Below are 21063 nucleotides of genomic sequence, written 5' to 3'. Positions count from 1 at the left end.
TGGACTCCTTTTAGGTGCATGTGCCCCCTTGCTTCCGCACACCCCTCCTTTGAGGCAAAAGTCCTGTTAAGTACCCTATAAAGTGAAAAGGTTACAATTATATTGTCACCCTTCTTATTTATCTTATCTGATCAACAACATGAGATATGCAGATGACACCACCCTTATGGCAGAAAGAGCCTCTTGGTGAAGGTGGAAGGGGAGAGTAAAAAAGGACTGATGCTGAAGCTGAAGCTCCAATACTTCAGCAACCTGATCTGAAGAGCTGACTCATTGGAAAAGACTCTGATGCTGGGAAAGGCTGAAGGCATGAGGAGAAGGGAACAACAGAGGACAAGATTCTTGGAACAGCATCACCAACTCAATGGACATGAGTTTGAGCAAACTACAGGAGATGTTTAAGGACAGGGGAAACCTGGCATGCTGCAGTCTATGGGGTTGCAAAAAATTCAGACATGACTGAGTGACTGAACAACAAAGCACCTATTTATGGTAAAAATTCTCTAAAAGCAGCATAAAGGGAACCTAACTAAACACTGTAATGACCATTTATGACAAACCTCTGGCAAACATCCTATACAATGGTGAGAAGCTAAGAATATTTTTTTTCCAAGATCATGAACATGACAAGGATATCCACTCTCACCAATTTTATTCAACATAATTTTGCTATAGCAATCAGAGAAGAAAAAGAAATAAAGGGAATAAAAATTGGAAAAGAAGAAGTAAAACTTTCACTGTTTTCAGATGATATGATACTATAAATAGAAGATCCTAAAGATGCTACCAGAAAACCACTAGGGCTCATCAGTGAATTTGGTAAAGTTGCAGGTAACAAAATTAACAGAGAAATCTATTGCATTTCTACACACTAACAACAGAAGATCATAAAGAGAAATTCAAGAAGCAATTTCATTTACCACTGTATCATAAAGAGTAACATACCTAGGAATAAGCCTACCTAAGGAAACAAAACACCTGTACTCTGAAAACTACAAGATGCTGATGAAAGCAACCAAAGTAGATGCAAACAAATGAAAAACATGCCATGGTAATGGATTGGAAGAATCAACATAGTCAAACAAGGAAATCTAAAGACTGAATGCAATCTCTATCAAATTACCAATGGCATTTTTCACAGAATTGGAACAAAAAATCCAAAACTTTGTATGGAGAAACAAAAGCCTCCATGTAGTGAAAGCAATCTCGAGAGAGAAAACAGAGCTGGAAGAATCAGGATCCCTGACTTCATATTATATTACAAAGCTATAGTCATCAAAACAGTATGATACTGCCACAAAAACAGAAATATAGACCAATGGAAAAGGAATCAGCTACAAAAATATTAGTCACTCAGTCATGTCTGACTCTTTGCAACTCCATGGATTAATCGTAGCCCACTAGGCTCCTTTGTCCATGGAGTTCTCCAGGCAAGAATACTGAAGTTTGCCATTTCCTTCTCCAGGAGCATCTTCCCAACCCAGCGATCGAACCCGAGTCTCTTGCGTCTCCTGCATTGCAGGCAGATTATTTACCATCTGAGTCACCAGGGAAGCCTGTTAATCAGCTATACCTCAACACCAAAAAAAGTTTAAAATAAATAAAAATCCAGGGTATTTGAGGTATAACTAGGTTGCTTCCATGTCTTGATTATTTTAAATAACGCTGTAATGGGGTACAGATATCTCTTTGAGAAGTAATTTCAATTCCTTTGGATGTATATCTAGAAGCGGGATTGCTGTATCTTCTGGTAACTCTATTTGTAATTTTTTGAGGAACCTCAAAACTGTTCTACAGAGTGGCTGAAACAATGTATATTTCACCAACTGTTCAGCAATATGTGAACCGTGAACTTCCTGATGTTCAAGCTGGTTTTAGAAAAGGCAGAGGAACCAGAGATCAAATTGCCAACATCCGCTGGATCATATAAAGCAAGAGAGTTCCAGAAAAACATCTATTTCTGCTTTATTGACTATGCCAAAGCCTTTGACTGTGTGGATCACAATAAACTGTGGGAAATTCTGAAAGTGATGGGAATAGCAGACCACCTGACCTGCCTCTTGAGAAATTTGTATGCAGGTCAGGAAGCAACAGTTAGAACTGGACATGGAACAAGAGACTGGTTCCAAATAGGAAAAGGAGTTCGTCAAGGCTGTATATTGTCACCCTGTTTATTTAACTTATATGCAGAGTACATCATGAGAAACGCTGGACTGGAAGAAACACAAACTGGAATCAAGATTGCTGGGAGAAATATCAATAACCTCAGATATGCAGATGACACCACCCTTATGGCAGAAAGTGGGGAGGAACTAAAAAGCCTCTTGATGAAAGTGAAAGTAGAGAGTGAAAAAGTTGGTTTAAAGCTCAACATTCAGAAAACGAAGATCATGGCATCCGGTCCCACCACTTCATGGGAAATAGATGGGGAAACAGTGGAAACAGTGTCAGACTTTATTTTTCTGGGCTCCAAAATCACTACAGATGGTGATTGCAGCCATGAAATTAAAAGACACTTACTCCTTGGAAGGAAAGTTATGACCAACCTAGATAGCATATTCAAAAGCAGAGACATTACTTTGCCAACAAAGGTCCGTCTAGTCAAGGCTATGGTTTTTCCTGTGGTCATGTATGGATGTGAGAGTTGGACTGTGAAGAAGGCTGAGCGCCGAAGAATTGCTGCTTTTGAACTGTGGTGTTGGAGAAGACTCTTGAGAGTCCCTTGGACTGCAAGGAGATCCAACCAGTCCATTCTGAAGGAGATCAGCCCTGGGATTTCTTTGGAAGGAGTGATGCTAAAGCTGAAACTCCAGTACTTTGGCCACCTCATTCGAAGAGTTGACTCATTGGAAAAGACTCTGATGCTGGGAGGGATTGAGGGCAAGAGGAGAAGGGGATGACAGAGGATGAGATGGCTGGATGGCATCACTGACTCGATGGACGTGAGTCTGAGTGAACTCTGGGAGTTGGTGATGGACAGGGAGGCCTGGCGTGCTGCAATTCATGGGGTCGCAAAGAGTCGGACACGACTGAGTGACTGATCTGATCTGATCTGATATAAAGGTTCTTTATTCTCCACATCCTCACCAACACATGTTATATTTTGTAATCTTGGTAATAGCCAACCTAACAGTTGTGATAATTGAATCTGAATTTCAGATTACCACATTATGAAATTTAAATTTAAATGACAAGGAATACAGAGAAACAAGTGAGGATAACAGGAAGATAACAGGAGGATAACAACAGCAGTTATCCCTGAGAAAGACCAGATGGTGGACTTTCTAGATCAACAGATTTAGACAAATGTTCTAAGATACTCACACAGCTAAAGAAAGATGGGGATAAACTCAAGAAAATGATGTATGAACAAAACAAAATATCAATAAAGAGGTGAAAAACATAGGAAGGAATAAAGAAATTCTGAAGCTGAATAATACAATAAAAGCAATGAATATTCAATAGAGTGTTTCAAAATTGAATTTTCACAGGCAGGAGACTCAGTGAACTTTAAGATGATACAATTGAAAAGTTCAGTTATGAGTAATATAAAGTAATAAGATTGAAGAAAAGCAAACAGTGTAGCGATCTGTGGGATAACATTAAGTGGACCAACATAAGCACTGCCAGAGTACAAGAAAGAGAAGACAGAATAAAGGAGAAATTATATGAAGCAACAGTGGATGAAATTTTCCCAAACTTGATGAAAACACAAATAGAATGATTCAAGAAGCTTATCAAGAAGCTTCAGTTCAGTTCTGTTCAGTCGCTCAGTCGTGTCTGACTCTTTGCGACCCCATGAATCGCAGCACGCCAAGCCTCCCTGTCCATCACCAAGTCCCGGAGTTCACCCAGACTCACGTCCATCAAGTCAGTGATGCCATCCAGCCATCTCATCCTCTGTCATCCCCTTCTCCTCCTGCCCCCAATCCCTCCCAGCATCAGAGTCTTTTCCAATGAGTCAACTCTTCACATGAGGTGGCCAAAGTACTGGAGTTTCAGCTTTAGCATCACTCCTTCCAAAGAAATCCCAGGGCTGATCTCCTTTAGAATGGACTGGTTGGATCTCCTTGCAGTCCAAGGGACTCTCAAGAGTCTTCTCCAACACCACAGTTTAAAAGAATCAATTCTTCAGCAGTCAGCTTTCTTCACAGTCCAACCCTCATATCCATACATGACCACAGGAAAAACCATAGCCTTGACTAGACGGACCTTTGTTGGCAAAGTAATGTCTCTACTTCTTAATATGCTACCTAGGTTGGTCATAACTTTCCTTCCAAGGAATAAGCATCTTTTAATTTCATGGCTGCAATCACCGTCTGCAGTGATTTTGGAGCCCCCCCCAAATAAAGTCAGCCACTGTTTCCACTGTTTCCCCATTTATTTCCCATGAAGTGATGGGACCAGCAAACTCTAAATAGCAAGACATTCTGAATACTGACACTGAGCACATTATAATCAAATTGTTAAAATCTAAAGACAAAGAGTTTGGAAAGGAGCAAAAGAGGATCATATGCAAAGATCATCATATGATTATTGGAAGAATTTCTAAACAGAAAGTTTGAATGTCAGGAGGCTGTGGGTGAATATATTCAGATTTCTCAAGGAAAAAAATCAGTAAAAACCAAGAATTCTTAATGCTTCAAACTGTTCTTTTAAGATGAAGGAGAAATGAGTAACAAATAAAGAAAAATTACCTGTCCTGGGGTCTTTCAGGTTGAAAGAAATATAGTTGAGACTATATGAACAACCAAAGATCTCCAGTAAAAGTAAATTCATGTACAATTATTAAAGCTAGTATTACTGTATCAACTATACCTCAACTTAAAAAGATGAATGCAGGAGAATCTGAATCAGAGAAGATTATGTGATGATCAAAGTTGAATTGGAATGATGCAATTGCCAAAAGAGTTCATAAGCCAAGGAATGTTGACTGTTTTCAAAAATGGGAAAAAGGCAAGAAAATGTACTCTTTACTATAGGCTCCCAAGGAATACAGTAGTGCTTCTTTTAGCCAAGTGCACACAGGACAGTCTTCAGGATAGAGCATATGTTAGGCCACAAATCTAATCACAAAACTTTTGAGTTAAGATAAACATCATATAAACAATCTTCTTCAACTACAACAGGACTAGAATACTGAAAATAAAATTGAAAAGTTTACAATTTTGTGGAAGTTAAACAGTACACTCCTAAACAACCAATGGACAAAAAAGAAATAGCAAGAGAAATTAAAAGGTATATAGAGATGAATGAAAATGAAAACATAACATTAAATGAATTAAAAGCAGTACTAAGGGGCAAAATTATAGCTATAACTGCTTACTTTGAAAAAGAGGTAGGATCTCCAATCAATAAATTAACTTCATAACTTAAGAAACTTGACAAAAACAAACAAACAAAATTGGAAACTACCAATAAAAAACAGAAAGCTAGAATAAAGAAGGAAATGTTAATAATAAAGATTATGGCAGAAATAAATAAAATAGGGAATTGAAAAATAGTAGGGAAAATAAACACATGTGGAACTTAGAAAAATGGGACTGATGAAGTTACTTGCAAAGCAGAAGTGACTTACAGAGTTAGAATATGAAGCTATGGCTACCAAGGGAGAAGGTTAGGGTGAGGCATAAATCAGGAACTTGGGATGAACGAACACAAACTATATACACAAGATAGATAACCAACAAGGATGTATTGTATAGCACAGGGAACTCTATTCAATATTCTGTGATAACCTGAGAAAAGAATCTTACAGAGAGTGGGTATACATATATTAATATGCATAACAATTACTTTGCTGTACACCTGAAACACAGTATTGCAAATAAGCTATACACTAATAAAATTAAAATATTAAAAAAAAAGACAAAGAAAAAGCACGAAGACTTTCAATCCTAAGCACAGGGTATCTTTCCCTTTATTTGTATTTGCTTTAATTTCTGGTCAATGTTTCAAGTGAACAAGTCTTTCACCTCCTTGGTTTATTTTATTCTTTTTGATGCTATTGTAAGAGGGAAGATTTCCTTAATTTCTTTTTTGAGTAGTTCATTGTTAATATATAAAAATATAATTGATTTTCATATCAGTTACTTTAGTGAATTTATTTTTAAAAATTTATTTAAATTGGAGGATAGTTGTTTACAATCCTGTGATGGTTATTGCCTTACATTAATATGAATCAGCCATAGGCATACATTTGTCCCCTCCATTCTGTACCCACCTCCCTCCTTAATCCATCCCTCCAGGTTGTCACAGAGCACTAGCTTTGGTCACCCTCTGTCATACATCAAACTCCCAGTGTCTACTTTACATATGGTACTGAATATGTTTTAATGCTATTCTCTCAAATCATCCCACCTACTCCTTCTCCCACTGAATCCAAAAGTCTGTTCTTTATGCCTGTGTCTCCTTTGCTGCCCTGCACATAGGGTCCTTAGTACATCTTTCTGGATTCCACATGTATGTGTTAACATATGGTATTTGTCTTTCTTTTTCTGACTTACTTGCCTCTGTATAACAGGCTCTAGGTTCATCCACCTCATTAGAACTGCCTCAACTGTGTTCCTTTTTATAGCTGAGTAATATTCCATTGTGTATATATACCACAACTTCTTTATCCATTCATCTGCTGATGGACATCTAGGTTGCTTCCATGTCCTAGCTGTTGTAAATAGTGCTGCAATGAACACTGAGGTTTTGTTGTTGTTCACTCACTTGTGTCCAACTCTTTGTGACCCCACAGGCTTCCCTGTCCTTCACTATCTCCCAGAGTTTGCTCAAACTCATTTCCATTGAGTCGATGATGCCATCCAACAATCTCATCCTCTATTGCTTACTTCTTCTCCTGCCCTCAATCTTTCCCAGCATCAGGGTCTTTTCCAATGAGTCGGCTCTTTAGAACAAGTGACCAAAGTATTGGAGCTTCAGCTTCAGCATCAATTCTAATGAATATCCAGGGTTAACTTTCTTTAGGATTGACTTGTTTGATCTTCATGCTGTCCAAGGGACTCTCAAGAGTTTTCTCCAGCAACACAGTTTGAAAGCATCAATCCTTTGGTGCTCAGCCAGCATTATGGTCCAACTCTCACATCTGTGCCTGACTATTGGAAAACCCATAGCTTTGGCTATTTGGAACTTTGTTGGCAAAGTGATGTCTCTGCTTTTTAATATGCTGTCTAGGTTTTTCATAGCTTTTCTTCCAAGGAGCAAGCATCTTTTAATTTCATGACTGCAGTCACTGTCCACAGTGACTTTTGGAGGGATACATGTGTCTTCCAAATTCTAGCTTCCTCAGGGTATATGCCTAGTAGTGGGACTTCTGAGGTATATGGTAGTTTTATTCCTAGATTTTAAAGGCATCTCCATACTGTTCTCCATAGTGGTTATATCAATTTGCATTCCCACCAACACTTTAATAGGGTTCCCTTTTCTCTACATCCTCTCAGCATTTATTGTTGACTTTTTGATGACAGCCATTCTGATTGGTGTGAGATGATACTTCATTGTGATTTTGGTTTGTATTTCTCTTATACTGAGTGATATTGAGCATATTTTCATGTATTTATTGGCCATCTGTCTGTCTTCTTTGGAGAAATGTCTGTGTAGGCTCTCTGCTTGACAATGAATTTATTAGTAGCAACGGTGTGTGTGTGGAGTCTTTAGGATTTTCCACATATAAGATTATATAATCAGCAAACATAGATATTTTTACTTTTTATCTGGATATCTTTTATTTCTTTTTCTTGTCCATTTGTTTGACTAGAAATTCCAAATACTATGTGTAAAATTAGGTTATCTGTTTGACCTTTCTTATCTTTTAAAATGAATGTTTATTGTTATAAACTTTCTCTCAGTCCTGTTTTTCCTGCATCCTAAAAGTTTTGGTATGATTCTATTTGTTTTCATTTTCCTGAAGATATTTTCTTGTTTCAACTCCTTCTTTGACCAAAAGCTGGCTGTGCTTTTTAAAATTCACACATTTTAAGTTTTTCCATCTTTTTTTTTTTTTAGTTTTATTCCATTGTGATTGAAAAGTAATTGGAATTTCAATCTTCTTAAGTTTTTAATGACTTGTTTTCTGACCTAATGTGTTAGGCTCTGTACTATACTCCATGTACACTTCAGAAGGCTATATTCTGTTATTGGGTGAAATGTACTGTTTATGTCTGTTATGTTCATTTGGTCAATGGTGCTCAAATCTTGTTTCCTTACTGATTTTTCTCTCTAGATGATCTATCCATTTTTGAAAGTGGGGATATTTAAGTTTCCTCCTCCAAATGTATTGCTATTTCTCCCTTCAGGTATTTCAATATATGCTTTATATACTTAGGTATTCTGATGGTTGGTGCATATATAATAGTTATATCTTCTTGATGCATTGAACTTTTTGTCATCATGTAATGTCCTTTGTTCCTTGTGAATTTTTGACTTAAAAATCTATTTTTATGTTCTAAGTGTAGCTACCATCTCTACTTTTTTGTCAATATTTTTTATGGAATGTATATTTGCATCCCTTCATTGTGAACCTAAGTGTGCCTTTGATTCTAAAGTAAGTCTTGGTAGACAATAAATCATTGTATCTTTTTTTTTTTCATGTGTGTCCATTCTTTGGTTTCTGATTGGCATGTTTAATCCATTTATGGTTTAGTTATTATGGACAGACAAGGACTACTATTTCCATCTTGCTACTTGTTTCTGTCTGATCTGTCATTCTTTGTGTCTTTTACTCTCTTTTTATCTTCCTTTGTGATTTGTTGATCTTTTTTAGTGAGATGCTTTGTCTCTCTTTTTTGTACATACATATTTTAGATTTTACTTAGCATTATCTTATAACTATCTCATTTACACCAATAACAATTTCAAGTGCGTAAGTCTATACTTTCAATTCTCCCCTCTCAAAGTTTGTTAATTCCATCTTTTATAGTTATATATCAAGAATTTTAAAATTTTTATTCTTAATACTTTAACTTTTACAGTACAATTAAAAAGGATTTCTTTACTATCATTACAATATTACAATACTGTATCTGTCTAGACATTTGCCTTTATCAGTGAGTCTGTGCTTTCACAGGCTTCGCACTGTTCTTTATCATCCTTCTGTTTCAACTTAAAGATCCTGTAGAATTTCTTATAATGCAGATATAGTGGTGATAAATTCCCTCCAATTTTGTCTATTGCTTCAGTTTTAAAGTACAGTTTTGCTTAGGACAGCATCCTTAGTTGGCAGTTTTCTTTTAGCACTTCAAATATATCATCTCATTCCTTCCTGGCTTTCATGGTTTCTGTTTACAAGGAGTTCCTTAGACATGATCATTCATTTTTCTCTTCCTGCTTTCAAAATTGTATGTTTTTCTTTTAGTTCTGACCATTTGATTATAACTGAGACATTGAGACAATGTAGATTTCTTTTGGTTCATCATGTCTGGTGTTTATTTTGAGGATTCATGAGTCTGGATGTTCACTTACCTCTCTAGATCAGAGAAATTGTTACCGCATTTCATTCAATAAATTTTCTATTTCCTTCTTTTGTCCTTCTGAGGTTCTCATTATATATATATATATTCATTTTTATGTGCCCTTTAATCTCTTAGACTTTCACTTTTTTTCTTTTTGAACTTCTAACTTGATAATTTCAAATGTCCTATATTGAAATTTGCTGATAATTTCTTCTGCTTGATAAACCCGGTTTTTGAATCATCTTAGCAAACATTTCAGTTCAATTATTAAACTCTTTGACTAAAAATTTCTATTTGGCTCTTCTTAAAAATCCATTCCTGTTGGCATTCTCAGTTTATGTATAATTTTCCTGAATTAATTTATATTTTCATCCTTTTGTAACTTACTGAGTTTAAAATAACTATTTTGAGTTTCACCCCAGGCAGTTAGGACACTTTTTCATGGTAGGTTACTAAATATTTATTTGTGTGTGTGTCTCTCATGTGAGCTTGTGTGTTACTTTGTCATGTTTTCATGGTTCTTCCTGTTCTTTGTTGCTTTCCATTAGTGTATGCACATTTAAAAAACTGCTACTTCTCTGTCTTTAAGGACCTGCTCTGACTGTGAAAGACTACCATTCAATCCAGTTGGATTCTGGGCATTTGTTGTTAGCTGCCCCATGTCCAGTGTATATATATATTTCCCTTAAGTAGCTCATATTCTTTCACTGCCTCTACTGTCTATGACAGTTTAGTCAGTGCTCCACATGAAGCAAGACAGAAACCAGAGCCTTGCACTGTGCCCTGGAAGGCTAGGGATGTTGGAGCCACAATTCACTAGATTCTCTTCCTCCTGGAGAAAAACCCTCAGTTCTACACCTTCCCTAAGTCTTGCAGATCTGTTCTGGTTGTAGGATGCTGCCTGCCCCAATTCCTTTGTTCTTAGCTGCCCTGTTCACCAGGACTGTGTCAACTTCTGCAGTGCTCCTTGTATGGGTAGAAACAAGCCCCTCAGGGACTGTACTGAAAGGCAGAGGAATTGTAGCTATTCTCAACTCCTCTTGCCCTTCTTGGGGAGGAGCCTGTGCCTTCAGTTCTGTACGTTCAGTTCTGTGCGTTCTCTAACTCTCAGAGAGTCATGTGGATCACAGGAAACTGCTAATCTTTTTTCTTTATTTCTAACTGCTTCAGGCTTCTGTTCTGTTCCAGTTCTTTCAGCACTCCATGTGTTGCAAGAGAGAAACTAGTTCTTCAGGTAACAGGAAATGGCCAGGAATGTAACATGTTTGTCCCACTTTCTCTTACCCTAGCCCTCCTTCAGGGACAAGTCATGGGCTGAGGTTATCTCTCATGTCACTGAGCTGAAATAGCTTGGAAGAGGGGCTAATGCAGTAAAACAAAATTGCTCTCATCTACTTACCTGTGGCTAGTCAGTGAATACCAGGTGTAGGAGTAGGAGTCAATTAAAGCAAGAAACCAAACAGTGAAGCCTTTAATCACTTACTGCAATAGTATATGCAAAAACCTAAAACTGGAGAAAGCACAAACTTTCTCATTCCATTTTCTCCATGAATTGAAACAGTGGTTCAGAATCACATGCATCATCACAGATGTGGTAGGGGAGGGGGCTTATTCAACTAACTGTTGAGGGAGCCCTGAACAAAAGGCTTCTTAAGTTTTATGGACTTATGAAAGGCTACTGGAAGACTAGGAGTAGAAAAGTTCTGAGTGCTAAGTCAGAGTGAATAAAAGTGTCTTCAAGATTTCACACATCAAAGAAGTCTCTGTAGAGGTATCTGCAGAGACCTCAGCCAAAGGCCCTCAATAGAGACCTAGTAATAAAGGCCAGGAATGCAGATATGCAGAAGAGCATGGTGTCAGCAGGACTACACACATTCTTAAGACTCTAGGGAAGATGGCACTCCTTATCTCTTCCAGCTCCTGGTGGCTGCCAGCATTCCTTCACAGAACTCCAAATTCTGCATTTTACCATTCTAAGTTACATAACTCCTACTTCTACTTAGGCTTCTCTACACTCAGTTCAGTTCAGTTGCTCACTCGTATATTACTCTTTGTGACCCCATGGACTGCAGCATGCTAGGCTTCTCTGTCCATCACCAACTCCTAGAGCTTGCTCAGACTCATGTCCATTGAGACGGTGATGCCATCCAACCATCTTCTCCTCTATCCTGCCCTGCTCCTCCCACCTTCAATCTTTCCCAGCATCAGGATCTTTTCAAATGAGTCAGTTCTTGCATCAGGTGGCCAAAGTATTAGAGTTTCAGCTTCAGCATCAGTCCTTCCAATGAATATTCAGGAATGATTTCCTTTAGGATTGACTGGTTTGATTTCTTTGCAGTCCAAGTGACTCTCAAGATTCTTCTCCAACACTACAGTTCAAAAGCATCAATTCTTCGGCCCTCAGCTTTCTTTATACTCCAACTCTCACAACCATATGTAACTACTGGAAAAACCATAGCCTTGACTAGATGGACCTTTGTCAAGAAAGTAATGTCTCTGCTTTTTAATATGCTCTCTAGGTTGGTCATAGCTTTACTTCCAAAGAGCAAGCCTCTTTTAATTTCATGGCTGCAGTCACTATCTGCAGTGATTTTGGAGCCCCGCAAAATAAAGTCTGTCACTGTTTCCATTGTTTCCCCATCTATTTGCCATGAAGTGATGGGACTGGATGCCATTATCTTCACTTTTTGAATGTTGAGTTTTAAGCCCGCTTTTTCACTCTCCTTTTCCACCTTCATCAAAAGGCTCCTTAGTTCTTCACTTTCTGCCATAAGGGTGGTGTCATCTGCATATGTGAGGTTATTGATATTTCTCCTGAAAATCTTGATTCCAGCTTGTGCTTCATCCAGCCTGGCATTTCATATGATATACCCTGCACATAAGTTAAATAAGCAGGGCTATTCACTTTAAAACTCTTTTAACTGTCTTTAACTATTTTCTTTACTTAAATTGAACACCAGATTGGATGGATAATGTTATAATTTTGCTTCATCTATCAAATTTGATCTAATAAACACTGGAGAAGTAGAACAGTATATTATACTTATGCCTATTTTTACCCATTTCCATGTTCTTTGTGGAGTTCAGAGATTTCTGTTACCTCCTTTCTGCTCAGGAAACTTCCTTTAGCCATTCTTTAATGGTAATTTTGTAAACAATAAATCTTTGTCTTCCTCCTTCTAAGGATTTATTTCCTATTTATTCCTGGAGGATAGTTTTCCTGGATAGAGTTCACGGTTGGCATTTCTTTTCTTCAGCACTTGGAAAAACTTGCTGCTTCCTTCTAGTTTAGATGAGAAATGTGGTTATTCAAATTGACATTCTTCTATAAATAATGTATTATTTTTTCTGTCTGCTTGTTAGGTTTTTTTTTTTTCATGGTCCTTAGTTTTCAGAAGTTTAATTATGATGTGTCTTGGCATGAATTTCTTCAAGTTTATCCAATTTGGCATTACCCAGGTCCTTGAGACAGTATATGTCTGTCTTTCACCAGACTTGATAAAATTTCAGCCATTATTTCTTTGAATACTTTTTTATTTTGAAAACTTTTTCAGTCCCACATTTTTCCTACTCTTCTTTTGAAACTCCATTTATACAAATAAGTGTTAGATATGTGGTTATTGTCCTACATGTCCTTGAGATTCTATATATTTTTCAGTGTATTTTCTCTTTATTCAGAATGTGATTCTACTGAATCTGTCTTCAATTTAACTTATTCTATCTTATCTTTATTCTACTTAAGCTTTAAACTTGCTATTATATTTTTCTATGATATCCATTTGTTTTTTAAATAATTTCTATTTCTTTGCTGAGATTTCTATTTTCCCATTTGTTTTCGTAATTTCTTGCTGAAGCCATTTTTGTGATGGCTGCTTATATTGCTTGCCTACAATTATAATACCTGCTTCACCTTAGTGCTGTGTCTTTTGCCATGAATGTCATTTCTCATTAATACTGTGATTTTCCTGGTTCTTTGTATGAGTGATTTTCTATCATGTCCTAAGCATTTTAGGTAAAATGAGACTATGAATCCTAATCTTTTTTAAAAAACCGGCAGCACACAAAGGTCAGATGGATGTGGCTGTTTCTCTTCCCTGCTGACACTTTCCTGGGCACGGCACTGATACACACTGCCTCACTGCAGACAGATGAGGTGGAAGTTCAGACCTCTCTCTGGCCTTGCTAACACCTTTATGAAAGTGGGGCACTGACTCATATCACCTTTTAACCTCTGACGGAGGAAGCTTAGCTCTCTACTGGGCTTCACTGATGCTACATGATGGGAGATGTGGAAGGAGTGCTGACTAGTTTTGCACACTTGTTCAGTTTCTTATTGCTGTTGGGTAGATGTGGAAGATTAGCTGATGGCAAGGATGCTTATTATAACTGATTTGTACTACCTGTTAAGTATTATTGATACTGTATGTGGATGGAGACTCAATTCACTACTGGACACTAACAACAGTAAACTGGCAAGGGAATTATTAATTGAATAGTGCCTGACTCTGGCAAGATGGGATTGAGATGGAGGATCAACTTCTTTCTTGACTCTGACTCAGCCATGAATATAGAGGTGCAGTGGTTTTTCACTTAGTGTTGGGCTGGAATAGGGCAAGTATTGCCAAAATCTTTTCTATTGTTAGGGCACCAACTTCCTAGTCTTTTGGTGTGGGAAAACAGGCTTTGTTTGGAACTTTTTGTATGTTGTTAGTTATAGACTAGACACTTCTGAAGTGCTTTTTCAAAGATATATGAGTAGCAGTAAGAAATCCCAAGGAAGTAAAGGTCAAGTCAATTCCTCAAGTTTCAAGGTTTCTAAGCAGCCTTTCTTCTTCTTTATAACTTTCAGGGACTTTTTATTCTTGTTCATTGTGATAGCTAAGATTTTTACTTTTGAGGAGAATTTGAGCTGAATTAAAAATAAGTTTGATCTCCTTGCAGTCCAAGGGACTCTCAAGAGTCTTATCCAACACCACAGTCCAGAAGCATCAACTCTTCGGTGTTCAGCTTTCTTTACAGTCCAACGCTCACATTCATACATGACTACTGGAAAAACCATAGCCTTGATGAGATGGACATTTGTTGTCAAAGTAATGTCTCTGCTTTTTAATATGCTGTCTAGGTTTGTCATAGCTTTTCTTCCAAAGAGCAAGTATCTTTCAATTTCATGATGGCAGTCACCATCTGCAGTGATTTTGGAGCCCCCCAAAATAAAATCTGTCACTGTTTCCATTGTTTCTCCATCTGTTTACCATGAAGTGATGGGACCAGATGCCATAATCTTAGTTTTCTGAATGTTCAGTTTTAAGTCAGTTTTTTCACTCTCCTCTTTCACTTTCAACAAGAGGCTCTTTAGTACTTCTTCACTGTCTGCCATAAAGGTGGTGTCATCTGCGTATCTGAGGTTATTGATATTTCTCCTGGCAATCTTGATTTTAGTTTGTGCTTCATCCAGCCTGGCATTTTGCATGATGCATTCTGCATATAAGTTAACTAAGTAGGGTGGCAATATATAGCCTTGATGTACTCCTTTCCCCATCTGGAACCAGTCTGTTGTTCCATGTCCAGTTCTAACTGTTGCTTCTTGACCTGCATGCAGATTTCTCAAGAGGCAGGTAAGGTGGTCTGTTAGTCCCATCTCTTTAAGAATTTACCAGAGTTTGGTGTGATCTACACAGTCAAAGGCTTTGGGGCTGTCAATAAAGCACAGTCAAACCAGTCAATCCTAAAGGAAATCAGTTCTGAATATTCATTGGAAAGACTGAAGCTGAAACTCCAATACTTTGGCCACCTGATGCGAAGAACTGACTCATTTGAAAAGACCCTGATGCTGGGAAAGACTGAAGGTAAGAGGAGAAGGGGACGACAGAGGATGGCATCATCGACTCAATGGACATGAGTTTGAGTCAACTCTGGGAGTTGGTGATGGACAGGGAAGCCTGGTGTGCTGCAGTCCATGGGGTCACAAAGAGTTGGACATGACTGAGCAACTGAACTGAACTGAAAAATAAGTTTAAAAATATTAACTAATATTTTAATTGTTCTAGATAGAAGAGTCATTCTAATTATTTAGTCTATTATACCACCAGAAGTAAAAGTCCTTTTTCTTAAGTTTTTATAAATACTTATAATATTTATAATTTATATATTATATATATAATATAATAATTTATAAATGACTCTTATCTGACAATCTTATTTTGATTTTCAACACATCACTTTCTGTTTTAGCTCAACATACTACTTTTCTTTATCCACAATTTTGTTAATTGTTTTATTTAGGTCCTCAAGACCACCTCTGGATTAAGTCACTTTCTAGGACAATTCAAGGATATAGCATATAGTCATACTCAAGAGTTATGGTGAATAAATAATGATGCTATAATAACAATGTACAGATACAAAGCCCAATCATTGAAGGGAAAAGGAGCATGGGGCAAAGTGCAGATGAAAACAGGCACAGGTTTACAAGAGTTCTCTCTCAGTGAAATCACACAGGTTATACTTGATTCCTCTAGCAAGGAATTGTGACAACATATATAAAATACTGTTGGCCAGATATTCATTAGAGATTGAGGGACTAAGGTTTTTGGGGGGAGCTTGTCACACAGGTGTACGTAACATATATCAAGACTTAAGACTCCCAGAAAGAAAGCCTGTGATTAGTATAAAAACTGCTTGCACAAGCACTTTAGGAACCATGAGCCACTCTTACTATTTAGAGAATGGGGAGAATCTTCTAAAAATTTAAGTTCTTAGATGCCAAGCAAAGGCCAACCTTTGTAGGAAGGCTTTCTAAGGAAATGAGTTTCAGGCCTGCTATGTTAATTCCTTTCAGCACAATTCCAAATACTAATTGTGAATTGTGAAAACCAATCAGTTGATATTTGTGATAATATTCAGGTCAGGAAGGCAATGGCACCCCACTCCAGTACTCTTGCCTGGAAAATCCCATGGACGGAGGGGCCTGGTAGGCTGCAGTCCATGGGCTCGCTAAGAGTCAGACCTGACTGAGCAACTTCACTTTCACTTTTCACTTTCATGCATTGGAGAAGGAAATGGCAACCCACTGCAGTGTTCTTGCCTGGAGAATCCCAGGGACGGGGGAGCCTGGTGGGCTGCCGTCTATGGGGTCGCACAGAGTCGGACATGCCTGAAGCGACTTAGCAGCAGCAGCAGCAGCAGGTCAGGAAGCAACAGTTAGAACTGGACATGGAATAACAGACTGGTTCCTAACAGGAAAAAGAGTACGTCAGGGTTGTATATTGTCACCCTGCTTATTTAACTTATCTGCAGAGTACATCATGAGAAATGCTGGGCTGGATGAAGCACAAGCTGGAATCAAGATTGCTGGGAGAAATATTAATAACCTCAGATATGCAGATGATACCACCCTTATGGCAGAAAGTGAAGAACTGAAGAGGCTCTTGATGAAAGTGAAAGAGGAGAGTGAAAAAGTTGGCTTAAAGCTCAACATTCAGAAAACTAAAACCATGGCATCTGGTCCCATCACTTCACGGCAAATAGATGGGGAACCACGGGCAGACTTTATTTTTTTGAGCTCCAAAATCACTGCAGATGGTGACCTCAGCCATGAACTTAAAAGAGGCTTATTCCTTGGAAGGAAAGTTATGACCAACCCAGACAGCATATTCAAAAGCAGAGACATTACTTTGCCAACAAAGGTCTGTCTAGTCAAGGCTATGATTTTTCCAGTAGTCACATATGGATGTCAGAGTTGAAGTATAAAGAAAGCTGAGTGCCGAAAAATTGATGCTTTTGAACTGTGGCCACCTGATGCAAAGAGCTGATTCATTTGAAAAGACCTTGATGCTGGGAAAGATTGAAAGCATGAGAAAACAGGGGATGATAGAGGTTGAGATGGTTGGATGGCATCACCAACTCAATGGACATGAGTTTGGGTAAACTCCGGGAGTTGGTGATGGACAGGGAGGCCTGGCATGCTGCAGTCCACAGGCCTGCAAAGAGTTGGACATGACTGAGCAACTGAACTGAGCTGAGGTGATTAAAGGTTATACTTTGATACTTAAAAGTCTTACTGCAAAAATATATTTATATACTAAAATTATTTAATAGGGACTATATTTGTTCAATACAGAAAATACAGGAGGAATAATGCTTATAGGTGTGGTATAAAAAAGAAATATTCCTTAATTTGGGGAGAAGTTATTAAAAATTGTCAATAGAAAATTATTTCTATAAGATCTGTAGTAGGCCAATCTGGGGTTATCTGATGATATATATCTTTCTCATGTGGGCTTTCACAAACAGTCAATTTTTCTTTGTCTATGTATGTGATACAGTGTCTTACCACATGGTAAGTACACAAAGGACATGCTGAATAAATGAAAGAATGAATACCTCCTTCCCTTGATTTGCTTTTGGAAGTGATTTGAAATCAACTTCTGCAGGAAGCACTGTTTAATTCATCCTAAGTTCCATCTGGTAACAATCTTATTTTATATACTGTTTTTATACATGCATTGGGCAGGATTAAATTTCAGTGTACCCTCTGCTGCTGCTGCTAAGTCGCTTCAGTCGTGTCTGACTCTGTGCGACCCCATAGACGGCAGCCCACCAGGCTCCCCCGTCCCTGGGATTCTCCAGGCAAGAGTACTGGAGTGGGGTGCCGTGCACCCTCTACCTCTTGTCGAATCATTTCATGTGCAATTCATCTTCTATGTTAGAATGTATGCCAAGACTGTGTGTGAGATAGCTACATGGAGCTCCCAAATATGGCCTTATTTTGGTCAATTAAAATGGTAATTCTATTACAGGAGAAGTCTTAGACTCACCTTTATTGAAGAATGTGCTAACCATAAAGCCAAAGAATATTGAAGCAATGGCATAACACATAAGAAAGACAAAAATTAAACTATAGTCACTGTAGTAGAAGACTGGATCATTGAAAATCTACAATAAAACAATTATGACATCATGTAAAATATGCAATAAGTAGTACCATATAAGCACAAGGGAAAAGGGAGAAAACTATGGCCCTAAAGAAACAGATCACACTGCCCAGTGACTGAAACTCAACGAGATGCCAAGTTAACTAATTAACTTATTTCTTACAGAAGGATTAATGTTTTTCTCAGAGATTTGGAAGTCTCTGAATTTCCATAAAAGCCATTTTTCATTCTTTTGAAAACCTGAGACTGATCAGTCCATACTATGATTGCTTTGTCCTTCTCAAAGGAGAGTTGCAGCCGGTTGCAACCCACTGGAACTAAAATGTTAGATGTAACAGCCATATACGGCATGTAGCTATTAAACACTTGAAACATTAAGGACTTGAAATGTAGCTAGTGTGACTGAGGAGCTGACTTTTTATTGTCATTGAATTTTAGTTATTTTTAACTTAAACTCAAAAGATAAAGCAGCGTCAAATACAGATGAAGTATTTCTAATGAAAATACAGTGTACAAATTGAGATGTGCTCTAAATATGAAACATACCCTGGAGTTATAAGTTTTAGTACAGAAAAGAATGTAAAATATCTCAATTTTAAAATGGGTTGCATACTGAAATAATATTTTGTGTATATTGGCTAAATAATATACATTATTAAAATAATTTCACCTTTTCCTTTTTAAAATTTCTATAGCTACTAAAATCCTAATAGTACATGTATGACTCATTTCTATTGGGCAGCATGAAACTAACACTTGCCTTGGCAAAGAGTAACACACATATCATAGAGACAATAAAGATATAAAAAAAGAAGAATGTGAAGAAATACGCAGCCCAGATCATCCAACTTTTAAGTCCAATTGTAAGCTGGTACTCCTGTAAGAAATTCAAAACAAATCAAATATTAAATATATCAGCAAGTCATAACATTTTCACATACATTTAAAAACTAAATTCTCATAAAAACATATTTAAATGGATAATATCTTCATTTTATGAGTGAAAAAAATCAAGGCTCAGAAAGTCATGTGTGTTGATTACACATGCAGTTAGTAAGGGCAGTACTGACATTCAAATATTTTTCTCTTGAGTTCAGAAATCTTTTGTCAACATTACACCTAGTATTAAACCAAAGTGGAGAGCATTTAAAATTAAACTTTGAAATATCGAGATTAAGATCTCTTTTCCATTATATCCACATCCTGAAATGTGTTATGGTTTATTTCTTTTTTAAAAAAATTCAATTGTAGATTAGAAGTCAGCAGTACTTCTTATATTTGTTCTTTGTAGGCAATGAGTCTTTTCCTTCCCTCTAGTTTGTCTCTGAGCTTTTTGGAACTGTGGTTTGATGTCTACCATTAATTTTGTAAAAGTCTCTGCCATTATTTCTTTAACTCTATTTTCACATCTTCTTTTTGAATTCCAATTATATACATGCTATATCATTGACAGTGTCCTATAGCTTTTCAGTGTTTTCTTCTGGATCTTTACATAGTGTTTTCTTTTTGCACTTAAGTTTGTGTAATTTCAACTTTCTTGTATTCAGTTTTTGATTTTTTCCTCATGAAGGTCAAGTCTACTTATGAGTCTGTCAAAGGCATTCTTCATTTTTGTCAGTATGCTTTTTTTAATTTCTAGCAATTCCATTTGACTTCTTATAGCTTGCTGTTTCTGATCAGTTCAGTTCAGTTCAGTTGCTCAGTCATGTCCTACTCTTTGTGACCCCATGGACTGCAGCATACCAGGCCTCCCTGTCCATCACCAACTTCCAGAGTTGACTCAAACTCATGTCCATTGAGTTGGTGATGCCATCCTCTGTCGTCCCCTTCTCCCACCTTCAATCTTTCCCATCATTAGGGTCTTTTCAAATGAGTGAGTTCTTCGCATCAGGTGGCCAAAGTACTGGACTTTCAGGTTCAACATCAGTCCTTCCAATGAACATTCAGGACTGATTTCCTTTAGGATGGACTAGTTGGATCTCCTTGCAGTCCAAGGGACTCTCAAGAGTCTTCTCCAACACCACAGTTCAAAAGCATCAGTTTTTCAGTGCTCAGCTGTTTCTGATAGCATTACCTATCTGATCCTGCATGTTATCTGTCATGCTGAAAAGAGAAAGCTTGACACTACTATTTTTAAAGAAGGCTGTTTGCAAGATTGGCCTTTGGTTGGTATATAGAAATTTGGCTGATAAACCACTCCCTTCACTGATATAAAACATTTTCTAAATGATAAGTGTGGCTGACCATGCCTAAACCATTTGGACAAATAATATGGTGTATGCTGGATACCTGCTGTCTAGGAGTTTGGAATTTTGGTATGTGGTAGGCCAAAGGTGTTTATAAAATATAACCAGCATGCCAATCAAAACCTTGGATGCTATGTCTCTAATGGATTTCTCTGGACAAGAACATCACAAATATGTTGCTGGATTTTCATCACTGGTGCAAGAGTATGCCCTGTGTGACCTCTTGTGAAATTACTTGCGGAAGCCTGCAGGTTAATTCCTCTAGGATTTGCCTGTGTTATCACCTACACTTACTCTACCATTAAAATAAACCTTAGCTGTTAGCATATCTACATGCTGAGTCCCATGAATCCTTCAAGTGAATTTCAGAAAATAGGGATGGTCTTAAGGATCCTGGACACCTCTACCTTTTCCTTTAGTGCCTTA

General features: G+C 37.5%; 2 protein-coding genes across 2 annotated transcripts in view; both read right to left on the bottom strand.

Annotated features, from left to right (window-relative positions):
• Positions 1-18314, bottom strand: part of LOC129637639 (phospholipid-transporting ATPase ABCA3-like) — a 181601-nt gene extending 163287 nt beyond the window's left edge. The window contains exon 1 of the mRNA XM_055561866.1: positions 18275-18314. Within this exon, the coding sequence (XP_055417841.1) occupies positions 18275-18299 (25 nt within the window). The 5' untranslated portion in view covers positions 18300-18314. The remainder of the gene's footprint in view (positions 1-18274) is intronic.
• A 6-nt stretch (positions 18315-18320) lies between these two features.
• The window catches only part of LOC129637638 (phospholipid-transporting ATPase ABCA3-like), a 50242-nt gene continuing 47499 nt past the window's right edge, over positions 18321-21063 (bottom strand). Inside the window, exon 6 of the mRNA XM_055561865.1 lies at positions 18321-19268. Within this exon, the coding sequence (XP_055417840.1) occupies positions 19098-19268 (171 nt within the window). The 3' untranslated portion in view covers positions 18321-19097. The remainder of the gene's footprint in view (positions 19269-21063) is intronic.

The sequence above is a fragment of the Bubalus kerabau genome, chromosome 23 (assembly GCF_029407905.1).
Source record: "Bubalus kerabau isolate K-KA32 ecotype Philippines breed swamp buffalo chromosome 23, PCC_UOA_SB_1v2, whole genome shotgun sequence".
NCBI lineage: Eukaryota > Metazoa > Chordata > Mammalia > Artiodactyla > Bovidae > Bubalus > Bubalus kerabau.
This window is presented reverse-complemented; position numbering and strand designations above follow the sequence as displayed.